This window comes from Microplitis mediator, chromosome 10 (genome assembly GCF_029852145.1).
Source record: "Microplitis mediator isolate UGA2020A chromosome 10, iyMicMedi2.1, whole genome shotgun sequence".
Lineage (NCBI taxonomy): Eukaryota > Metazoa > Arthropoda > Insecta > Hymenoptera > Braconidae > Microplitis > Microplitis mediator.
In genome coordinates, this window is record NC_079978.1 from 4,579,043 (window position 1) to 4,603,676 (window position 24,634).

General features: G+C 30.1%; 1 protein-coding gene across 18 annotated transcripts in view; it reads right to left on the reverse strand.

The window, feature by feature from the left end:
• The window catches only part of LOC130675935 (disks large 1 tumor suppressor protein), a 251,336-nt gene that overhangs the window by 90,494 nt on the left and 136,208 nt on the right, over positions 1-24,634 (reverse strand). For all 18 annotated transcript variants that reach the window (XM_057481858.1, XM_057481857.1, XM_057481864.1 and 15 more), the window contains 2 exons: positions 18,692-18,828; positions 1,288-1,383 (listed from right to left, as the gene is read on the reverse strand). In XM_057481858.1, coding sequence (XP_057337841.1) covers positions 1,288-1,383; positions 18,692-18,828 — 233 coding nt within the window. The remainder of the gene's footprint in view (positions 1-1,287; positions 1,384-18,691; positions 18,829-24,634) is intronic.

The following is a 24,634-nucleotide window of genomic DNA, read 5'->3' on the forward strand; positions in this document are numbered from 1 at the left end:
ACCGCGGCTTTTTTTTATACAGATCATTGGAAATTTTTGGAATTTTATTTTTAAAGTAAATTCCAATAAATTAGATACTAAAAATAGATATCGCAAAAAAAACATAAGTACTTAATAATTTTAATTGAATTTCATTGATATTTTGATCAAAGTAATACTCGATTAGTGAAATAAATAACAATAATTAGTGTCTATGTGATGCCGATTGTTGAAAACAAACCGCCTTCATGTAGTTGATAACTTACCGACCCAAAGATAACTTTGGAATTAAAATTTTTCTGTTATCTGGATTTTCCCGAGGTACAGAAGAGTTTAGATGCATTTTTGTGCTTACGTCGGTAAGTTCGGAAACTGATACCGGCTTTCCAAGTGATCAATAATGTGGAAATAATTATTATTATTTGTCTGATTATAATAATTACCAAGCTAACAATCAATAGAAAAAAACATTTTCACTCTTTACCAAATATTACAATTTTGCAATGTCGTTTGATTGAGAGAAAACTAATCGTTATTATACGTGTGAAACACTACATGCACAGTAAAAAATATTGTGTAAAATCAACACAGTTTGTGTGTTAAAAACGGTTGACACGAAATTTGTGTTGAAATTTCGACTTACACTTTGTGTAACTCCTCTTTAATAGAAAAAATTATGTTGAAATATCGCCACAAGAGGGCGCAAAAAATTCCACAGTAACACACAAAATGTGTTAATAAAGAGTGTATAACATATTTTTTATGTTACAAAATAAAGTGACAAACTTTGTGTTAGTGTAACACACTGCAATTTTTAACACAAACCGTTTTCGACACAAATACACAATATTTTTTACTGTGTGTTGTAAGTTGTCGGAAAAACTTTACTCTCTAAACTTGAAATAGTTAAATTTTCATTGTTTTTCCCAGTGATCAACTAATTCACTGGAAAAAAGTGAATTTTATGCATAAATAGTGAAAATTTTACTTTTCACACGGTAGATTTAAAACATTACTTTTTAAAATCACTGGGTAAATGAGTGTATAAGCACTAATTCCAAGTGATCGACTTTTAGCTGTGGCAAATAGTGAATATACACTGTGAATTAGCGATAATTCACTATTTCAAGTTTAGAGAGTACGTTCGTGATTTGAATTAAAAAATACTTTTTTTTTCGGTTCGACATTATTACCCACAATTTATGTCGAATTTGAAATTACCTCTTACGTGTATTATTATGTAAATATTTGTGAAAGTTTAAATTACTTTTCAATAATTTATTCATATAGCGAGTAGTTTTTACGAACCTGGTTTTGGTCTATCGGAGTATCAGGGCTGGCTGACCTCCGATCGTAAATGTTCAACAATGTTTGTGTCAATGGAAAAGCGGAAGCTGGTCCACCCTGAAAGTATATAATAAAATCCATGATAAAGAAAAAAATCAATAAAATGGTCGGTATAAATTACATCGACTTTGTTTGTTAATAACACGTGTTTTGCACACGTCAATTTAAATATTTCGCCAGCAGGAAAATGTGTAAAAACTGACAGATTCACGAATTGTTATATCACAAATATCACTACTGATATCCGTCTGGTTTTTTTAAAATATCATCAATATTTGACGTCAAATATTTGACTACAAAGTAATAAAGTTAATTAAAGTATTGTGTTTAAAAAAAAATTCTTTTTTAATTAAATAAAACAGAGGACACTTTGAGTAAATTATTAGAATATTTAATTTTCCACGACACCAAGAACGTGAGAAGAAAAATTAAATTAAAGTAATTTATAGATATTAATAAAATTTTTCATAAGAGGACAAGAGTACATTAAAAAAAAAAAAAAAAAAATAAGTAATGAAGAACAAAGAATAGAATAATTATTTTTAAAATACGAACTATTAAAATTCTTAATAACTAGCCCTTCGGCGTAAATGAAATTCGACGAGATGTCGCTTGTTACGTATTACAGTTTTTTATTCTCTTTGCGTAAGCTTTTCGCACTTTAATTTACTTTTCCCAGGATTACGCCTGGTAACAGCCACCGTGATCATCAGAATTTATTTCATCGCCCAACGTTAATATTACACGCCCAAACACACCCGCATTTACACTTTTACACACTTACATATTTACATACACACATACTATACGTATGTATATATGGATACACTATACAGTACATAAGTTATCCATGAATTGTTTCCGCACATTAACTTATATCTGTAGATAACTTCTTTGTTAAAAATTTTACAACGCCTGGTGTACTAAATACAGAATTTATTTTTACGACACAAGTAATATTTTTTCAATATTTATACAAAAGCTTCCATGAATTTTTTATGAATACCCTGTGGAATGAAGAGCTGATAAAGTGAAAAAATAAAAATTTTTAAATAATAGAGTGTTGAAAAATTTTTATCATGAAAAATCCTTATATAATAAATGCTCCATGATGGAATTTAAATCCAGGTTGAATGTTCGCACTAAGCTAGGTATATATACTCTTACTCTGCTACTGCATGGAACTGCTGCAACAACCTTTCAACTATTTGTTCGATTATAAACTGCCCGTTGAACGCTGCTATGAAAACTATAACTCTCTGGGTACTCTGATGATAATAAAAAAAAATAATAAAACCCCCCAGATGTTGATATAAAAGTGTAAATGCAATAAAATAAAAAATATAACGTCATAGATATAACCAGTGGTATTGTTGTTAATCGCTATTAAAATATATATACATATATATCCGTTGGAGTCTACTTCAGAGTATGAGTGTAAATGAAAATAAAGTTTATCAAAATAATAGTGTACGAATGTTACGTAGAATCATCAATTGTTTTATTACATGTGTGTATTACCGCGTGTAGGTTTTTTGATAAAAATAAATGGAAAAAAAGAAATTAATTCATGGTTCAGAGCCCGACGCGGTTGATGAACAAAGAGCGAACAAATTTTTTAGTCGAGAAAATCGAGATGCACCATCGGCAATTGCTAAAACGACAGATCGCCTAGGCAACACTACTATAGTGCACTCTTTTTATGGCAACATCCACTTTTGCACGCCATACCCTTTTATATCACACTGACAACTATATGTACATATATTTATATCTGTATATATGTGTATACGTGGTAACTTTCCCCTACGGTTCTTCCATTATTTCAAGGGCTGACGCTGCGAATTTCTGTACTACTTCTCTCGCCTGAGCATCCAACGCCAGTCCGGAGAATTAGAGAGATTGAAATAGGCACAGAAGCGTTTTTCGCTTCACTTTTTTTTTACTTTTCATTCTTTAATTCTTTATGCCGTCCCTGACTATAGCGTAATATATTTATGTATTTTACTTTTTATTTTTACGAGTATTATCTTTTTCAAGCAGAAATAAAGCGCAGATTGTTCAAGTGTGTGTTCTTTATATGATAAAAAATTAAAATAAAATATAATACAATGGCATTCAAGTTTTAATCCGCCATAGATTAACTTACATATTATGAATATACTTTTATAATTTAAAAAATTCATTATAGTCATATGTTTGTGCTTATAAATTTAATATATTCCTCTTAAATATTTTGCATTATTTTTTAAGGTTCAGATACTTCTGTTTATAAGGGTTTAGATACTACGTTAGTTATTTGAATCGATAACTTGCACGGACGTAGAAAAATATGAAAAATAGAAAACTACAATATATTTGTAAGAATTGCGAGGTAATTTATTTGCATATAAATATTGTAAATAAATTTTTTTTTTATTAATGAACCAAAATAATCGAAGTGTAATTGAAAAGAAACACTCTTTGCATACTTTATAGTACAGCACATTAAATACACATCACGTGGTATACGTACGTGCGAAATTCAACCGCAGTCACACAACTGGGTGTGTATAAAAAATAAAAAATAAATAAAAGACAGAAAAAAGGGTTGTAAGAATAGCGACACAAAAACCAAAACGTATATTCGAGACAACACGATGGCAAGAGAAATGGGTTTACTCTCGATAACAAGCAACCACACCACGGATTGTTATCCTCAGTTGCTTTTCGCGTATCTATCTTTTTTTTGTGCCACCCTCCTTTCTTCTATAGTTTATATATATTTTCTGCCTCGTATACACATATAAAAACATGCGCATTTATTTTTCCTACCCATGTGATTTCTCCTCGATTGAGAATACAAATGTAACCACAAGAATGAGTTTGGGATCTGGAGTGTTGAAATGCAATTTTGTTTTTACGCACTCACGGCACATGCATACATAATATACACACGTATACGTACTCATATTCAAATTTACAAATTTATACACACGTATGCACACTCAAGATAAATACGAACCGATAATTCTTTCAAGTAAATGAAACTACCTACAGAATAATAAAATATATTTATACTGAAAATTTTTTTGAAAATTTTTATGACTTGTATCACGTGAGAATATATAACACACACTATAAAAAAAATTATTTGGATTTTCAAAGATTGTATATAACGCAATAAACACATATATTTGTGCTTGAAATTTCATTACTAATTTCATATAGAATTTAGAATACACGTTTTTGAATTTTCAAATTAACACTTTGGATTTTCAAATACTTTTTTTTGAATTTTCAAATAAGTATTATGAAATTTCAAATAGGACTATTAAAATTCAATGTATGTTTTAGAATTTTCAATACTTGCTTTGAAAATTTAAAAATCAAGTATAAATTTTCAGTACGTTTATTAAAATTCATATTTTTTTTCTTAATTTTCGATAACAGCTTGATTATTAAATTACGTATATTAAATTTAAAGCTTTTTTTATTGAAAATACAATTCAAATATCTAGTTATGAAAATTCAATTCTTTTTGTATCGTAATTTTTTTTTCACATTATTTTTAACAGTGCACCCTAAAGCTGATATATAGATTACAAAGTATATATTAAGTGTGTAAAGGGTTAAGTGCAGAATATCGAGTAAAGAGTGTACATGTATATATAAATATATATATGTGTGAGTATATGTGTAATGAAATCGATATGACTTAAGAGTTGAACAATATCGTTGGAATACTTGGTCATGTAGACAGTAGTCGGAGTAGGATTTCACGGTGCTTGGTAATGCGAATCCATTGGTTGCAGACCGGACGACGACGACGATAGAGACGGTGGAGATGAAAACGACGATGTATATCTATATATCTATATATATGAGAGTAATTGAACAATGGAAGTGTGTTACGTACAGCGAGGAGGATAATGTAACTATTGAGCAATGTACAAACATGCTCACAATGAGTATTTTTTTTTAGCTTTATATTGTTTAATTTTTTTTTCTGTCTTTTTCGTTACTTTTTTCATTTCGTTTCTGCAATAGATGTCTACCTTGAGTTTGACTACTTGGATTACTTCTCCTTAAATAGTATCAGTATAGTTGGTCGTGTGGCGGATGGTGAGCAAAGTTATCTAAAAGTCTGGGGATTCTCGGGATTAGTTTGCTGGACATGGCCGATGTGGCATCGCTTCTATTTTAGTTCTGGAAATGTATCGACAAGCATACGACAGATCAAACTTTTCTGCCGGCGATTCTATCCGGCGCTGTGTCCGCTGTGACAAATGGATTTTCTACGGCCACGTTTATTATTTCTAATGATTTATTGCCGGTAACTTTATTTTTATTTTGGATTACTTTTTTTTTAGTTTTGTCTAGTTTGCAGAAGGAGGAGGGTGAATTTATTTTGATCAGAACTCCAAGCTCGAGGATTTTCATACATAAATTTTAAGTCTGGATGACGTGTTTTGTAGCAATGCATCCAACCAATTGTGAGCAAACTTTTTTTTACTAGGTTAAGTGACTTTAGTTGTTTAAGGCCGTTTTCCTTATTTTGATATATTTCACTTCTATGACTTACAAAATTAATTTTTTGTAAGACCTCAAATCTATTACGTCATTAATTAAAAATGTTTAAGAAACAATTTTAACGATAAATTTATTAAATAAAAAAATATCGTATATTTATAATTAATTGAAGAATATTCATAAGAACATATATATGATTCAGGGTGTATATAATAACCTATCTGTCGAAGCGTTAAAATATATGCATCAAATACAATATATATGTAAATAGCAAGTAACGAGCTCATTATCAACAAGCAGCTGCTAACAGCCATATTAGACGCTTCACTAATTTTTTTTCACTTTTATAAATATTATATTTTATACACCAGTACCTGAAAACCATAAGCCCTAATGACTTTTAAACTCAACACCGGGCTACCATTTTAATATTCTTAAAAAAAATAAAATTGTAAATAATTTTTTACAGAACCGAAATTAAAAACAACGTAAAAATATTCTGACGGTGTATTAAACTATATAAAGCAATAATCTCCCTTAATTGTTTATCGATATGCAAATAGACTATTGTAGCGTTTGCAAATACTTGTTGTACGGCATTATTTTAGCATTAACCAAGTAGTCATGCAAGATAATTGGATTTATTGGTAGAGCACAGGAGAGGGAAAATAGATAGACGATAGAAATGAGAGGGGATCACCTGTCACATTAACTAACCGGTATTAACAACGACAAATTATACTACTTACTCACAAATATATGAGACTTAATTATTATTAAATATAATTAGAGGTTTAATTTATTATTAGTCTCAAAAATAGAGGGCATATTAAATTATATGATGTTAATTTAATTGGGTGTTAGGTTATTTTGTAATTAATTTTATTTCGTAATGCAGTTGTGTAACGGAGTGGAAAGAAATAATTTAAAAATCGGAAGATCGTCATTTCCGCAGACTAAATTTGGGCTAAGTGCATCTCTAGTCCCCAGGCCTTAATGGTAAACACTATTTAGTTCCCTAGAGAGGGTTGAAGGCACTGCGAGCATTTAGGTTACGCCCATCTAGGTTAGGCTTCTGTTTCCTAGACATCGAGCTATTTGAAAATCTATATATGTCTACTTCAGAATGCACATCTTATATGTATACATTCAATATATATACATATATTATAATGGGTGAGTGAGTATGCGGTTTTCGAGCTTAAAAAGGTATTTTCTGTGCATTATATACAAGCACGTAGAGTGTTATGGCTCAAGTGGTGTCATTTCTTTTCTTATATGACTTTAAACTTTTTGGGCTTTAAATCGTAGTTTTTTATATATAAAAACAGCCAGATGTGAAATACGTGTCGTTCTTTAATATCAAAATATTCCAATTTATTTTATCGCGATAATTTTTTCGAAAATTCAACTTTTCTATAAATTTTCATTTAGAAAACTATTACATGCATACATGAAATTGATATTTATGTTTGTTGTTTACTTATTACAATTTATGATTTATTTTTCGTTTATTATATTGAAAGGAGAACAAAAAAAATTTATTTTCCACTATCACGCTTTTCATGCGATTGTTTCAAAATTTACGAGCGTCATTGCATGCGCGATATCCTCGAATTTCTAGTGCCAAGTCAGCGATGAAACCCTTTTCAGTTGGCACCAAAAGCCAAAAATTTCAAAGCCACTGATGCATATTACAAAAAAAAAAATAAAAAAATGTTTAAAATAAAAAAAAAAAAAACAATGCACGCATAAAAAAATGACATGTGAAAATAATTGGATCTGCCACGCGGTGAATAGCATTTTGGCACGATCGATTTTCAATGACCCCAAACATGAAACACGAGCTGGATTATCGGGACAGTACCAGCCAAGTTGACCGATGGGAAAAATCAGCGATATTGAAACGAGCCGCTTCGAAATGGAGCGCATACTCTGGGCAAGTGTTAAATTATATAAGTACTTGTTGCAATACATCACGTTACACATGACTAAAGTACCTAGAGAATCTGATGCAAACAAAAAATAATAATAGCCATAAAAATAACTCAGTACTTCAATTTAAAAAAGTACAACTAACATTTTTTTACTCAAAAAACAAAAAGCTTTTGTGATTTCAACGTTAATCAAACAATCACTGAAACCGTGTGTTGATTTAACTCTTACCCAAGTACTGAATGTATTCAAGAAAAACCTTTTTATTTAAAAGCTGAAACGGATTTCCGTTAATGGATAGGAATTATTATTATTAGCAGGTTTATTTCACGTAAAAATAAGTTGAAATAGTTGAATAAAGTAATTGACTCTTCGCGAAATGTCTCAAACAATTTTAATCAAACAGACACAGTAAGATAACCCAACATATATGTCTATAAATAGATGTAGATGTATAACTATCTAGTGTTGGATGGAATTAGAGTCAAGCCTCCAGTGCAGATACCACGGCTCTATCTCCTCTGTTGAAATGGGTCAATGACATTGACGGTCTTGTGCATCAGGAATACACAGATAGATAGATACAGAGATAGATATGTAGATATACATAGACAGACATATAGATAGATAGTTAGTTAGTTAGATAGATAGATAGATAGACTGAAAGGACCTTACGGATAACTTGATGGATTAGCAAGTTGAGCAAATACCAAGAACTTTCAAGGTATCTAGTCACCCGTTCTATATTGACAGTAGTTTTGGCATTACGCGCTTACAAACTTTCCAAGACACGTCATTATTAATTACACTCGGTCTTATATCGTGAACTTAAAAATTGAAGAGTTCAGTTTTGAATATTTCATTAACGGAGGAAACTTTTATTAAATCCCATTCATGTTTAGTAGATATTAAGATACTACCGGTTGATAACTATATGTTAAGATTTTAGTTATAGATATAGATATAAATATAAATAGTTGATAACAAAACGAGTATGAAGCACGTCTACGAGTTGGAACTTAAGGGATTTAACAATAAGTACCTTGTGCTTTTGGCTGGCTTCGACTCTCGAGTACTTATCGCAAACAAACCCAAGTGTATAGTAATATTCTACCGTGCTACACTTCACTAGGTTGTATAGGTGTTGGTGTTGGTCTTAGTGTATGTGAGTGTGTGTGTGTGTGTGTGTGTGTTTGGTAGCAAGGTTTAGTGTGGAGGTACTACGAGTTGTGTCATTGTGTGTATGTGTGTAGGACGAGGGTTGGATAGTCAGTAGTGGAAGCTCAAAGCTCAACTAAATAGTGAGAAAGCATTTTGGATTCTCTCTAGTCTACGTCTACTCAATTCAATCGTTAAATCACGTACAATAGCAATCTTATCACGCTCTCGAATCTTACAATCGATACTCAGGAACACTTTGATTCTCTTAGTCGAATATTTAATATCTTGATTGTATTGATTTTTATTGTTATTCTTATATATCTTATAATTGTGGACAAAAGTGCCGCGTGAACAGAAAGAAACTATTTCAGAATACTGTAATCGAAAATTTTAATTTTATTTAGGACATTTGAATTTTGAAAAGTTGTTTTTTATTCAAATAAAATATTCTATCATAGTTTAATGTTATAACACTTACATATTTTTTTTCCAATTACAATCAAAGCACATCGAAATAATTGCGATGAATTTTTTCAATTTCAGAATAATTATAAATTTGAAAAAGAAAACAAAATAATAAATTTCTAATTAATATACTTTGTTATAGCATTGGAAGGTTGCGAAAATAAAATTTTTATGATGGTAATAGATGCAAAAAACATGGAGTTGGGTATCGCAAGCACCCTATAATTTCATTTGGTTTTAAAATATCGAATATTTTGTTACTATATTTACTCTAAATTTCCGTTCCGTCATTGGTTATTATAAAATAACAAAAAATTAAATATAAATTCAACTGTCAAGTTGATTTGTCAGAATGACGTATAATTATTCTAAAGTTTATAATCAACAAATGCAATTTTGAACTCTGACAGGGCTGAAATGTAGTCAGAAACTAATTTTGTGGGTGGAAACTAGATGTTTCCTTCCCCGGGGAAGAAACCAATGATAGTGTTCTTGCTAAATCGCATTGATCTGAAATTGGGTTGTTTCGACTGGTTAAACAGGCGCTGAAATTCTCAATTTCATTGTGGGTGACGTAAAAAAACGGTTTCACCACTTTTAAGCAAAAACAAAAATCCGAAATCAAAAATCAAATATCAACTCAACGATTTCTTTTTTATATGTCATTGCAAGACTCATAATGCGAAGCATTAGTGTGCTTTACGATCGAAAAATTCCGTTTACCTCTTTTTCGCTACTGTTTTTACTGTTCTACTCTTGTTAGTCCACGGAGCTTAACCAAGTTACACATCATCGGATAGAGAATTTAATATGGATTAATTTTATTACTTATAAAGACGAATTAGATGTATTAAATAACTAAAAAAAACATCAAAATGTAAAAAAAAATTTTCCCGTCAAGCAGTAGAAGATGTGTCCGTAACCCGTAAACACACAAAGTCGAGAAAAAGGCCATTATTTGGATCACTTTTTTTTTAAAAAAGATTATTTTAGGGCCGAAGAAGAAGTGTGTCATAAATGGCCATCAAATTCGGCCCCGTTAAATTATAATTAATAAAAAGAACTTAACTAATTTTGTATATCTATATATGTTTTTTACATATACTTTCGTCACACCAGTCGCGCCTGCACGAAAAAATACATCTGGCTATTTTTCGGAGCGAAATTTGAATTTCTAGTGTAACAGAAAGGAAAAAAAAATTGTCCTTGAAACTTTTATCGTACATTCTTCTTGTTTTTTGCAAATGAGCATTAAGAGTCGTGCACTTTTGGATTTGCCAAACTTTTTAAAGTTTTTAATTCAATCAAATTTTCATAATTTCATCAACGTCACATGCAAATTGATGTTATTACAATTACATAAATTAGTAGCTTTGATATTTCTGCATTGTGAATTATCAAGAATAATAATGGAACATCATTAATTTTAATAATTGTAACTTGGACATGAAATTATTCAACATTGCATCAGAATGTGAATCACTTAATTGAATTACTGCAAATTGTATCAAATTGAGTAAATAATACAGTTGTAAAAATATATAATAGAATATGATTTCGTAAATAAATGATTTGTAAAGAGAATGAAGGATTAATAGTGATGGTGGACGGGAATGTTGTTGCCATCAACGTGTTTAGTACAGCTCGGGTTGTAATCAAAGTGAATCGAATTGCAGATTAATCTGGTGAACACGAGAGCACAGAGACAACTAAATGAAACTAAGGCTTAGGGTGCTAAAGACGAGAAAATTCGTCTCACACTGATCTTTATACGTACCGACCTATCTTTATATGTTTATATACAGATATATAATTGAATGTGTTTTAGTTTCTTGTCGTAGATAGTGAATCAAGGGAGGAAGGAAATTGTTTTTCCGGTAAAGTTTCCCTTATCGAGAATCGCTCGCGTCTCCACCCGGAGATTCATTAGAGCGCGAAAGTTGGTCTGTGCTTCAAGTTGTTACTTTAAGATCTTATAAAATTTTCCACAGTATCGTATTTTTATTAGTCTGTTATTTTTGTTTCAAATAATACGCCCATTGATCTTATTTATTTTATTTTATTATTCTTATTTTTGTGTATTTTTATTTTTAAATTATTTTGGTACTATTAAATAAATCTGTATTAATAAAAAGTGACATTTATTTCATATATTTTTTTTTTTATATTTAAAGGAAATTTTTGTTTTGACAGGAAAAGAATCGATGAAGTTTGGGTAAATTTAAAAATATTACCGGAAGTAAGAACAAAACGATAAATTTAACTTTAGTTTCCTATTTCACATCAGGAAAAGTTTGAATCGACAGAAAAGTCGCAAAAGCGTCGAGTTGCGTTAGACTTGGTCGACTTAACAGGAACTGAACACGACGCAGCAGTCGATTCACCCATACAAACAATCATACATATACATATTTTTTATTCTTATTTGAGAAAGAGAAGCTCGAAATAAAGGAAAAATGCACAAGTAGACATTTTACTTACTTGTGCATTTTTTCCGACATCATAAAATTCACTTGATAGTAATCTAGAAAAAAAATATTTCTACACTTTATTCTCCTTTATATTTTTTATTACTATTATTATCATTATTACTATTACTACCTTTTTATTATTTTCATGCAAATAAATTTATTTTACTCTTATATTTTAAGAATAAAAAATATTATAAAAAGGAGTCCCACTGCCCACATTATAAATTCATCATTCCTAAGTACGAAGATAATTATTTTTTTTTGTTTTCGGGTGAAATGAGCAAATCTTCTCATTATAAAAAATCCAAATCCGCTTTCTACTGCGAATGCTATCAGCACTAAATGGAAAATATCAGAGCGAGTAGAATAACTCGTTGATTGACTGGTATGAATATGAGAAACGTGTTTAGTTTAATTGAATGAGCTTGTGGCATAAATAATTACACTCGTCTTTTAAATGTACACTCTTGGTTGACAATTTGAATGTAATTAGTAACAAAGTGAAAAGCGATAATTATCAATTCTATCCTTCTTGATGGTTATTGTGTCTAGTTAATTCCACTTGGTGCGTTAATATTATTATATTACTTAGGGGTACTATTTGTCGAGAGCATTACGGATATAACAAGTAATGACGGATTGATGTCATATTGCCATTTAACTTCAATTAACCTGAACACTGCTCTAAGATATTAATGGATTACATAATTCGAATTAACTTCAACCTATGGATTATATGTTATTATTATTTTGAAAACGGTTCTATAATTATTCATATAAATAAGAAATGCCAATAGAGTAAAAATTATTTAAATAAAAAGTTTTTTAATATATCGCGTCACTAATTTCAAAAGGACATATTTTTATACGCCCTTTTGGATTTCGTCATTGAATTTAAAAAGAAAAGGGCGTATAATTTAAGTTATATGCTCTTTTGGCTTTCAAAATTTTTTTTTTTTATTTTTAGCTATAAAATGAGTCTACACGAAGAGAAAAGTCAAGTAAATATGCCTATGCAGCATAGTAATAATTACATTACTCTATAGTTTGTATAAGCAGTCATATAAAAGCGGCGTGACACAAACTATAGAGTAATGTAATTATTACTGTGCTGCATAGGCATATTTACTTGACATTTCTCTCCGTGTACAAAACAATTGGCAATAAAAAAAAAATTATACGCCCTTTTGGCTTTAGAGAATTTTCTAAAGTCAAAAAGGCGTAGAACAATATAAGTCCTTTTAGAATTAGTAACGCGATATTTTTTTTTTAATGAAATTCAAATAAAATATTTCATTGCATATAAGCATTGAAGAAAATAAGGCGCTCAAAAATTTATTTTGGAAATACTTTCATATCCTCGTTGATAGTTTTTACAATTATTTCAAATAATTCAATGTGTTCAAGGAATCATTTTTTTTTTTGTTCTTACTTCTAAATGGCATTGCGACCGAAATTTTGTTGACAATACGCAAAAAAGTAATTTTTCTTGCAGTACCTATGTATTCGAAATTTATTTTTTTAAATAGTAATTATAATTTTTTTAATACTCGCATAAAATAAAAGTAGAAAGTAAAAAATCTATCGTATTAGAGCTCAAAAAAGTATACGATTTCTTCAGCATTCCTATTTTACTTCATCGGTTCTTTACGCTCACTTCTATAACTATTTAAAGGAAAATAAAATAAAGTCCGGATATTTGAAATCCTTTAAATAATTAAAACATTTCTGTCATAATAAATAAAAAGTTAAATAAATAAATCATGTAATCAGACAACCGTTACCAATATTGACTTAGTAGCTACACATACAAGGATGATGATGATGAGCATATGTATTTACGTAACAGGTCCTTAACAAGAGCACACACTGGCCCATAATATTCCCCACTGAACGTCGAGTTAATTATCATCAAATATTTAATCTATTAAAATCACGGACGCTATATTTAGATAGTAAATACATCACCGTATCTGTTACTATCACCATCACCATAAAATAAAATACATAGATATTTTTTTAAATTTAATATATCACGACTCGGGAAAAAGTACATTGATAAACTACCGTATATATCTTTACAGCTGACAACAACAAGACAATTGAATATGAGATCGAGAGGAATGCGTTCATTCGTGCCTTTGTAATGGTAGTCGTAGTGGTAGCGGTAGTCGTTGTCTTTGGTACTACCGGGTCGAGATCTTGAGAGTCACGTCGTTTCTTGTTGTATTTACTCTAGGTCTCCATGAGTGCCTGAAATGTTGACAGTACGTGTGTATATGCATACAGACACCAACAGAATAAGGGCATCAACGAGTGGCAAAGTGTGTTCGTATATGAAGGAAATCCTCCTACCGTATTTCGGTCTATACGCTCTGTGTTACTCTTCTTTGTATTAGTCACCAACATCTATCAAATGGGATGAAACCGTGTCTTCCCTATAGCTTCTGCTTTTGCTTATAGTTCTGTTTCAGTTTCTATTTCTGTTCCTGTTGGTTGGTTGGTAGCTTGCTTGCTTGATAACAGGTTTCTTGCTGTGTACGTTTGCGTTGTCGCAGACACATATTCAAAACAACCAACAGTGCGGTGAATGGAGACATAGACATATCAAGAGGCGAAACGCTCAACAAGATGAAATATACTACGAGGTCATGACTAACAAATTGCTTTTGACGCCAAATGTGAATAATCTACTGCAAACATTTTGCTACTTCACTTATTCATCATACATCATTTGATATATAGTTCTGATATTACCAAATAACTCTACACATGCAAAAAGTATTCATAGTAAAATATACAAACTCAATTGTTCACTTTAAAGCTAATTTATTGACGCCCATTTAGACTGATCTGTCATGTTAAAGCTTATCAATCAAATCAATCAATCAATTGATCGACTGAAATAATCTAATATCTGAATTATCAGTTTGATGGATTGAACTTCAAAGTAAAACTTTTTTCTCTATATTAAATGAAATTAGTTAACTGAGTTAAAAAAAATCTGTCTATCAGTTGACCCTGCGGGTTAGCCCTAAAACTTCCCGCTATTTTCGAGCTCCTTGAGCTCTGAACACACTCTACCGATCAAGCTCAATTTCTCTCAGCTTGTAGAAATTGACAAGCCGCGTCGAATGCCACCTTGGAGATCAAAATCGGTTCATCCGTTCAAAAGTTATAGAATAGTTACGTACGTACGTACACACACACACATACACTCGGACATCATCTTGAAATGAGTCATAATAACTCCCTAGAACGTCGAAACGTCAAGATCTGTTAGAAATTCGGTTTTCGAAAATCAGATCGAAACCATTAACTTCCCGTTTTTTTGAAAATTTTCAATTTTCTTAGCGGGAAGTTAAAAAATATATAAATAAAGAAATTATAATGAACAGATGGTTGTTGACCAGAGCCCACAGAGTTCACACGCTCCGTTGCTCAGAGGAGTCTAGTCGGTTGATGATGCTGGTACTGGTGCTGCTACCGTCATCCTGTACACTTCCGCACGCGGTTTTGAACATAAATTGCAGCAAGCTACAGTCGGATCTTGCATTTAGCACAAGGGTCATGGTAAACACACGACTACGCTCCTACCTAGCTAATTAATCACTGCTTGACAAATCTCCAATGCTTGGCTTTCCTACGTGAGGGCAAATCTTTGGCCCTATATATGTATATATATTACAAATACAGTACGTGATATATATGTGCATGAGTAAATACCCAAGATTTCTTGTTATCTTGGTGTACATTAATAACTCGAACTAACTTTATAATTATTGAGGGAAGAAAATAAATATTATTATCATGAAACAAATTGTCTAAGATGTTTTGTTTTTTTGCGGGAAGTAAAACAAAGTAGAAGTAAAGTAAGATAAGATTATTTTATTTTTTAAAATGAAAAACAAACTAAAAAATAGGTTCTTTGTCTTGAGATTTTAGGAGACTTTTTGTCTTTGTATTAATTTACAAGGAAGAATGGCGAATCTTTTGTTACGTCCGTTATTTTGCGGTTAATTAAGAGTAAAAGGAACACACAAAGGATTTAATTTTTTTTTTCTTAGTGTGTGTTGGTAATGAAAATACTTAGCAGAGAACAAAGCGTTGATAGAGGGTACAAATAGCTGCAGTGAAGTAGATCCAATTGTCAGTTTTGTGTTGTATAAAGGTACACAGATATACATAAACTAAATGTCGACAATATACAATACAAGCTATCCGTAATTTACGGGTATTCACCAGTGGTACCCTTTAGCCATAAATGCAATCACACGCGAGCAGGATGGTAGTTGAGGAAGCGGCGATATTAGTTCTCGGTCCGCATGCCCCGAGGTGAACTGCGGGATGTTACTTGATGAATGTGACGTCATCATCCGACCACAGTCTCTCATGATCGTGAAATTCAGTTGGGGTTACACGCATTTTGTTTTCTATTTCAAACTTTTTTTCCAGATAATTTTAGTAAATGCTCATTTTAACCATTTCTACTTCTTCTCAATGGTTCATTTTTTCGGTATAATGTGAAGATTTCAATTTTCCCGGGTTTCCGTTATTTAATGATGATTAATTGAAACACAAAAAGTTTTAGCTGGTTTTCGTTATACGTCGGTTATCTGTTTGTAACAAATGTTACTGCGTTGATAGTCGGGATATACATATATATATTTTGGGTAACGTTGATCCATCACGGGCTTGAGAAACCCTCGGAAAATAATAGCGTGTGCTTTTTACATATTGAAATAATTCATGAATAATGCTACTGTACTACGAAGAAACCCTAATGTACGATACATTTATTACATATTTTATGTTACTTTATGTATATATATATTTTTTTTTTTTTTGGGAAAATTCTTACTACATTATGCTCAAGATATCTTTTCAAATAAAATTATTAATGTAAAAACATTGTGAACGCAAAAGATCATAGATTTAATTTTTTTGTTTTTATTTAAAATATAAGAAAAATATTGAAGCTTTGTATAGCCGGAGAAAAGAAGATTTAAAAGCAGAAGTAGCAAATATTTGATTGGTAAACATCAGTTTGCTCTCGATCAAAGTATCTTCAATAACCGGATTTGAATTTAAAGTCTGCACATAGATTTTTCCTATGTAAAACGCAGATGAAAAGTGTAATTGCTTTTTTTGTTCAGCCATTTTTTTTATTGACATGAAATTGAAAATCGGTATCAAAGGCTTGCTTTCACTATTTTTATTTCTAAAATTTTTTTTTATTTATTACTTTCATGGCTGTAGTTTACAAAAATCGTGTGAAACGTCAAAAAATTACGCCGAGTTGTTGAATTTATGAGAGAATATTTTCACTGAGGATAATTGCATCAAACAATTATGTAGGAATTTAGCGTATGATACTAAATAGCTCTTGTGTTTGTTAAACTTCTCGGGAAGCTTTGACACGGCATCAATTTACAAAGATCCAGTGACTAGAAGCTGAATTTAGTGGTTAACTGTAAATTTTCCAAGTGAATGACTGGACATTAAACATCAGTGTCAGTCAAAGAGCAAGTGTACGAGGAAGCGAGCAAGCGAGTGAATGAGGAACTAAGCAAGTGAAGGATCGCCCAGTAGCAGCACCAGCATGCCATACATTATATGTGCATAGAATATATACACAATATATAGCCAGGTCACTCGACTCATGTCACGCTGGTTTTGGTTTTGACCGCGTACTCTCTTACTACCTAACTAAAGCACTAACGCGCGTCTGTTTAATCAAAGACTTCCTGGAATGTTGGTGTAACCGCATCCTGCCCGCATTACTCTCAAGCGCGACAGTCGACCAACTGCTACTGCTACTGCTACTGCTTGGGTATTTGCCCACCAGTTACCATCGTTTTACTGTAACTACCAACTACATTTAGGACGGGAACTGGAACTGGAACTGGAGATGTAACTATCGCTATGTGTTCAAGAAAACACATATGCGTCGTGTACGGCCATTCCATAACAGCCGTTTCGCGTTATCTTTCTGACCACTGAGAGTTCATATTATACAAGGATCCTTAACTTGGTATAACCAACCAACCACCATCGTCTCTACCTCCATCACCATATTTATATACTTGAGACAGGGTCTTTTACGTCATTACCAAAGTGCCTTGTGCTTTACAGTTATGCTTATTTCCATTGTTGTGTTTTCAGTTTCTCTTTTCTCATGATAATCATATCAACTTTGTATCCACTTTATATGACAAAACAAACGTATACAAACAACACAAACCTCACTTTATAGATAAGACAATAATAACAATAATAAGATAACAGAACTTTACTCATTTGTTTTATGTTAAATTTGTTACTTTTGGCCCTGTTGAATGGTATGACAGACAGCCTTGTCATATATTTATACTGTAACCCTAAACGATTTACATGTGCTGCAGTATTATAATATTACATTAATATATACATATAAATATGTATGTATGTATGCATGTATGTATGAATGTAGCATTTGATAAAACCCAATTAGCAATTAAAATTGTGGATTTCACTGTGGATTGGATAAAATTACTCTAAAGCCATTACTGCCGTTACTCTGTGATAATATTATCATGGTATTTAGCTATCTGACTTTAGCTTATAATTACTATTTGTTCCGATGATATATCATTAGTCTGTTAATATATATACATATATAGGGAGAGATAGCATGAGTAATTTGATTTCAAACGAATGAATTTAGTTCATGAAATTCGATTCAATAAATACGATTTTTTTTTTAATTAAAAAATATTCAGATGTAAAATCGCAAAGCCGAAAATAAACTGATAAATAGGATAATTGGTTATTAAACTTACGTCATTTGATGCAAATGTTGGTGTTATTGGACCGTCACTGGCTTCCCATTTATCAGCAATGCGAATTGTTTCTACAGTTTTCTGCTGCACTGACTTAGACTCGTCAAGCAGCGTTAGTTCATAAAACTCCTGGATATCTAAAACATGAAAAAAAAAAAAATAACAATAAATAAATCACTTTAACGTATGAGTAGACAATATAAGTTAGTACTGTAGGTCAGTACGTTTATGGGTAGGTGAGTGTCAAGATAAGAAAGAAACATTACTTTCAATAGTTTAAACTAACTTCCACAAGAGAAGAGTCGGCTCGAAACCAGACGACCAGACTCTGGACTCATATGAGGAGAAAGACGGCGAGTCTCATGTGTACGTACTACAGCAGCTGAGAAAAATATATATCATCCATGATGTGTCTGCTGCAGGTTACCGGAGTCCGCGGAAGATCGTAATTTCTACCTCTTTACTCTTTCGCTCTCTGAAAAAGCATTTTGCGAATACAGCGAATACACTCTATGGCGCCCTCGCTCTGAAGATCCGCATAAATATATTTCAAACTTACTAAAATTTTCTATATACATGGTTATTTTATAACGGTATCTTATATCTTGGCTTCATGTAAGTCAAATTTTCCTGATATTTTTTTTCCATTGCCCACTTTTCCTCTATAATAAGAATAATGCTTAAAGTTTTTGTGTTTTATGACAATATATATTTATTTATGTGAAAATAGTCGAGGGTAGATTGTGTCCATGTATAAGCAACGATAGCTTACATGCGCATAATCAGGATGTATTCAGTTTCCTCCTGTAAGTTATATTCCAGCAGCAAGTTGTGGAAATGTGCTATATACTTGGATTGTAGTAATGAACGACAGTTTCGAACAGTTCCCTACAAGTTACAAGTAGTCATCGATTTATGTCGGTCCACATAACAAACTTTGTCTGTATAAGTATTTGTAAAATGCAAATTACTATTTATGTGTTTATTTATATGGAAAATAGTTCACGTGTTAAATGTTATACATTAAATTCTATTGATGCATTTTGGTTTTACTGTTTAACTTTTATTATTATTATTATTATTGCTGTAATGTTAAATATTTTTAATATAACTCATGACATTGCATGCATAAAATGTTTTAAATAACATTTTATGAGGAGATATAAAAATTTAACGGACTATTGACGCGCTTATCTAGAGTCGCAGGCTAAATATATTAACATATTGTTATTATGAACGTGAATAAATTTATTGTAATTGTTTATAAATAATGCTATTAGATAATAAATAATTTTTTTTATCGAGTGCATTGTTAAATCATGCGTTGATTTTATTTTTCAGTAAAATGGAAAATAAATCATTGTGATTTTAAATGGTGGTATACCTTTTCAGTTGCCGCTACATTTGCCCTCTTCGCAAATGTCAACTCGGATCAGCATATTTTCCAAATTGTATGATACATTGCTATGAGACGATTTATGGACAATACACACATGAATTCATTACTTCATATGTTAAATATGTTATTTATATTTTTTAATTTTCATCCTCGTTTTCTTTGTTGTTGAAAAGTTTTTCGTTAAATAGAAGAACGTTATGTCTATATTTCATGTTTTTTTGATTTATTGTATTTTATGTTGGTAACATAAAATTTTTATGAAAGAAAAAAAATTTTGGGAAAAATTGATTTATCTAGTGTGATAATTTTTTTTTGTCTTTATGCAAGTAATAAAATTATGTCTGAAGTGTAATAAAAAAACCGTAATAGCTGGAAAATCAATAAGAGATACCAGGTGTGGAAAAGTTGTGAAAAATTCGCTTTTTTAAAACGACGTTTTTATTTTCATTTTATTTCAATGTTTACCCTTTAGAAAAAAAAAGAAACTAAAAGTTATCTCGATTTTCCATTGAGTTTAAAGTTTATTTTCATTATAATATATAATCTCTGATAGCCACGTAGACTCTTATCATACTAAAAATATCAATTTTTTCAGCTCTATAAAACTTTATAACGAACATATTCTGACGTTACGAAGAAAAGGAAAAGAAAAACTATACATAGATATAGGTATGGGTTTGGGATCTACAGTTTTAAACATTTTCTGCAATGAATATCTCGTTTAATTTTTTTTAGTCACGTGAGACCACTTGCAAAGTATTCCCAGAATTACTCAAGCAAACTAAGTAGTAGCGGTAGCAGTAGTAGTCGAGCCAGTGGATTGTGCGAGACGCGGCTTTATAAAGGTTAATATTCTTATCGTGTAATATAAATCCAATGAATTAAAAAGTCATCTTGAATAACTTTAAGACTTTTATAATACTACTAAAAAGTACATTAATGCTGAATTATTTCATTTTTAAATTCATAAAATCTTTTCATATTTTATTCTACTTACTGTATTTCATCATAATTTATGAAAACATTTTATCTTTAAAATTATTTTAAATAACAACAACAATTATAATAATAATTTTTGAAATGAAGGGATTACGGCTTTCCTGATTTAATTAATTGACTTTCTTTATTTAATTCATGTATACATTGCATAATTTACCCATGAATTAAATAAAGAAAGTCAATTAATCAGATCAGGAAAGCGGTAATCCCTTCATTTAAAAAATTAACCACCACTGATCGTTTCATAAATTCACAACCAAACAATTATACAAGGCTATATAAATAAAATGAGATTCATCGAAAGACTTGGACGCAGATTTGGGATACATACATCAAAAACAGCTAAGTCAAGAATCCGATTTTCAAGCAAACTAACAAATCTCCTTAAGAGAGTAAAATTTTTAAAACTTTGCAGAAAATATAAAGTATTTCCTAAACATTTAAACTTAAGTATAAACAAAAACAATAATTTACAATTTAATAGATTTTTTAACAAATTTAAACGATTAATTTATTGTTTTAAAAGTAAAGTCTTAAACCTAGAAATTAAAGAATGTTAAGTATTATATTGACATTGTAAAAATTTAAAAAATTTATTGTATTTATTATTTAAAAAAATAAGGGTCTAAAGTTGTTAATAAAGTTTAACGAAATGTTACCCATGAATAAAATAAAGAAAGTCAATTAATCAGATCAGGAAAGCCGTAATCCCTTCATTTAAAAAATTAACCAACACTGATCGTTTCATAAATTCACAACCAAATAATAATGATAATAATAATAATAATAACAACAACAACAACAACAATAATAATAATAATAATAATAATAATAATAATAATAATAATAATAATAATAATAATAATAATAATAATAATAATAATAATAATAATAATAATAATAATAATAATAATAATAATAATAATAATAATAATAATAACAATAATAATAATAATAATAATGATGATTGATCATCATAATATCATAATTATATTTGATAAAAAAATATGTATAATAATGAGAAATATGAGTTTAATTATTCGAGCAGTAATCAAAATTTTACTTTGTGCACAGATAATATAATATATATTAAATTTCATGAATAATTACTATATATACATTTTTTCGAATTGAGTTAAATTTTCACATGAACATGATGGATCGATGAGGAAATAATAACAGTATTTAATATTTAAAAAGATAAAATAACACCAACTTTGCAATTGATCAATAATATATGTTCGCATAATGGAGTTATCAAAAGTAGTTAGTGAATTGAATACTAAAAGCTATTAATTCAGTTATTTTAAATCGATTAAAAACTGTACAAGAGTATTACTTAAAGCTGCTTAAGAAAATCCGTTGCTGAAATAATTATTGAGAAAGCTTTCACCGGTGTACGGTTAATCAGTATTTTGGACCAGTTTAAAAACTATATATATATATATATATATCTAAAATCTCTCTGATCAAAGTAAATGTCGATTTCTCCATGTTACCGTACTTGAATGCTGTCTAAAATTCCCGGTATACGATTATACATTTCTGCCAGAGAACATTCTATTAATTTCATGAGAAGATCCCGCATATGAAGCTTTACTTGCTTGTATCTGTTCAACAGCTTTGTTACTTTACCAGTTTAATCATAGAGTCTTCTAGATATGATATTTTATGAATAGTCCTTTTAAAGTTTTATTTTTACCATTATTATTATTTTTCCTTTCCATATTTTTTATTTTTGTTAATCAAAATTATTGAGAATTTGAACATGTCCAAATATCGATAGATAAATATCGAAATGATTAGATAAACATTGTTATTCGTGTACTGTTGGTATTTACAAATAATGTAATCACTCGTTATTGATTTAATTAAATATTTGAATAGCGTATTTTAATAGCCAATGTTATTACGAATTATGAATTCAAATAATAATTAACTATATAAATATATGGGCAGTGTTTTTTTATTTTCATTTTCTTATGGAAAAAAGAAATAAACGAAAAAGATGCACGTGAATAAAGAACGTATACTTAAACCATAAAATTTACATAATTGGAGGTGGAATTTTTTCATAAAGGATAAAAATATAACTAGATTTTTTTTATTGTGGGAAAAAAGTTTACTTTTACTCGGTGGAAAAAAAATATTTTTCGTCGAGGAGGATGAGAAAATAAGGTTTTTTTTTTTACATTTATTTTTTTTTATACTAACGTACATCATTAGTTGTACAATTTAATTTATTTTTACGAGAAAAATGGCATGACACTAAGCTGTACCATATAAATTTATATATATATGGCTTGCAAATAGAATTGGCATGAGTGTGTTCGTATATATGTGCACTCAACATTCAGTGATAACGAGTTTTCTGTATATGTTAAAATAATAAAATGAATGAAAGCGTACAGATTTCATCTGTCTTTACAAAAAGTTGCACTGATAATGGCTTTAAAAATTTTTTAGTCTGTACAATATGAGGATTGGTTGTATTTTTTTTTAATTTTTTGATAATGTTTTTTCGTTAAAACTTTTCATGCAATACATTGATGAGTTGATTTAAATTTGTGGTCCGATACTCATATAAATATTGATATTTATTTTTTCTCCCGCAAAAAATTCCATACAGATACTTGCGTTATAGAAAATAATGCCAATTCAACTAATGAACCAAAATTTTTTTATTTCTGTACTCTCTAAAAGTGAATCAGCGAAATTCACTAGCAAATAGTGAATATTAACTAATTCAGAGTTATAGTCGTCGCATTTTTCGAGGTAAGTGGTAAGCAAAAAAAACAATTAATTTTATTACGAAAATTTTTAAAGATAAGTAATAAAAATTTAATAATTTCTCGAGAGACATGGGACTATTTTTGATTTATTTCTTTTAGGAAAAAATCCCAGAGTAACCAGTAGAAAAAAAATGATAAACAAATTCATATCTTGACACACAGGAGACTAAGATAAATTATTTAAAAACCCCCAACTAATAGTTTCACAAGAAGTATAAACCATTTATCACTTTCTTTATAATTTTTTTCATCTCATCAAAGCTTTTTGACATTAACAACAAACTTATATATTAAACCGCATTATCTTACTTGCAAATCAACTATTATTGTAATTATTATTATTTAACTCTGTAATCTATATAAATTACATCATAAAAGTTTCAATCAATCAACTTTTTGATTGCTACGATAAAAATATAAAACAAAACAACCTCATACGAGAATAGTTTTTAAACCGAGAAATTTCTTTTTCAACCATGGAAATAGTTTCCTGCATCAATCATAGACATAGACGGTGAAAATACCTCAATAGTGAGTATAGATGTACTGGAAGTTGTGTATAAAATCGTTTTTGTTGAAATTAACTATTGAAGCTGGAGTACGAGGCTATCGATACATGCTCTGCTGCAGAGAACGAGAAATTCACGAGTATACCCATATGTATAGATCTATACAGACGATGTACACCCTCAGGACGATGAATAGCCACTCAGGTGGTCAGTGAGCATGACTCAAATGGATTGGAACGTTCCT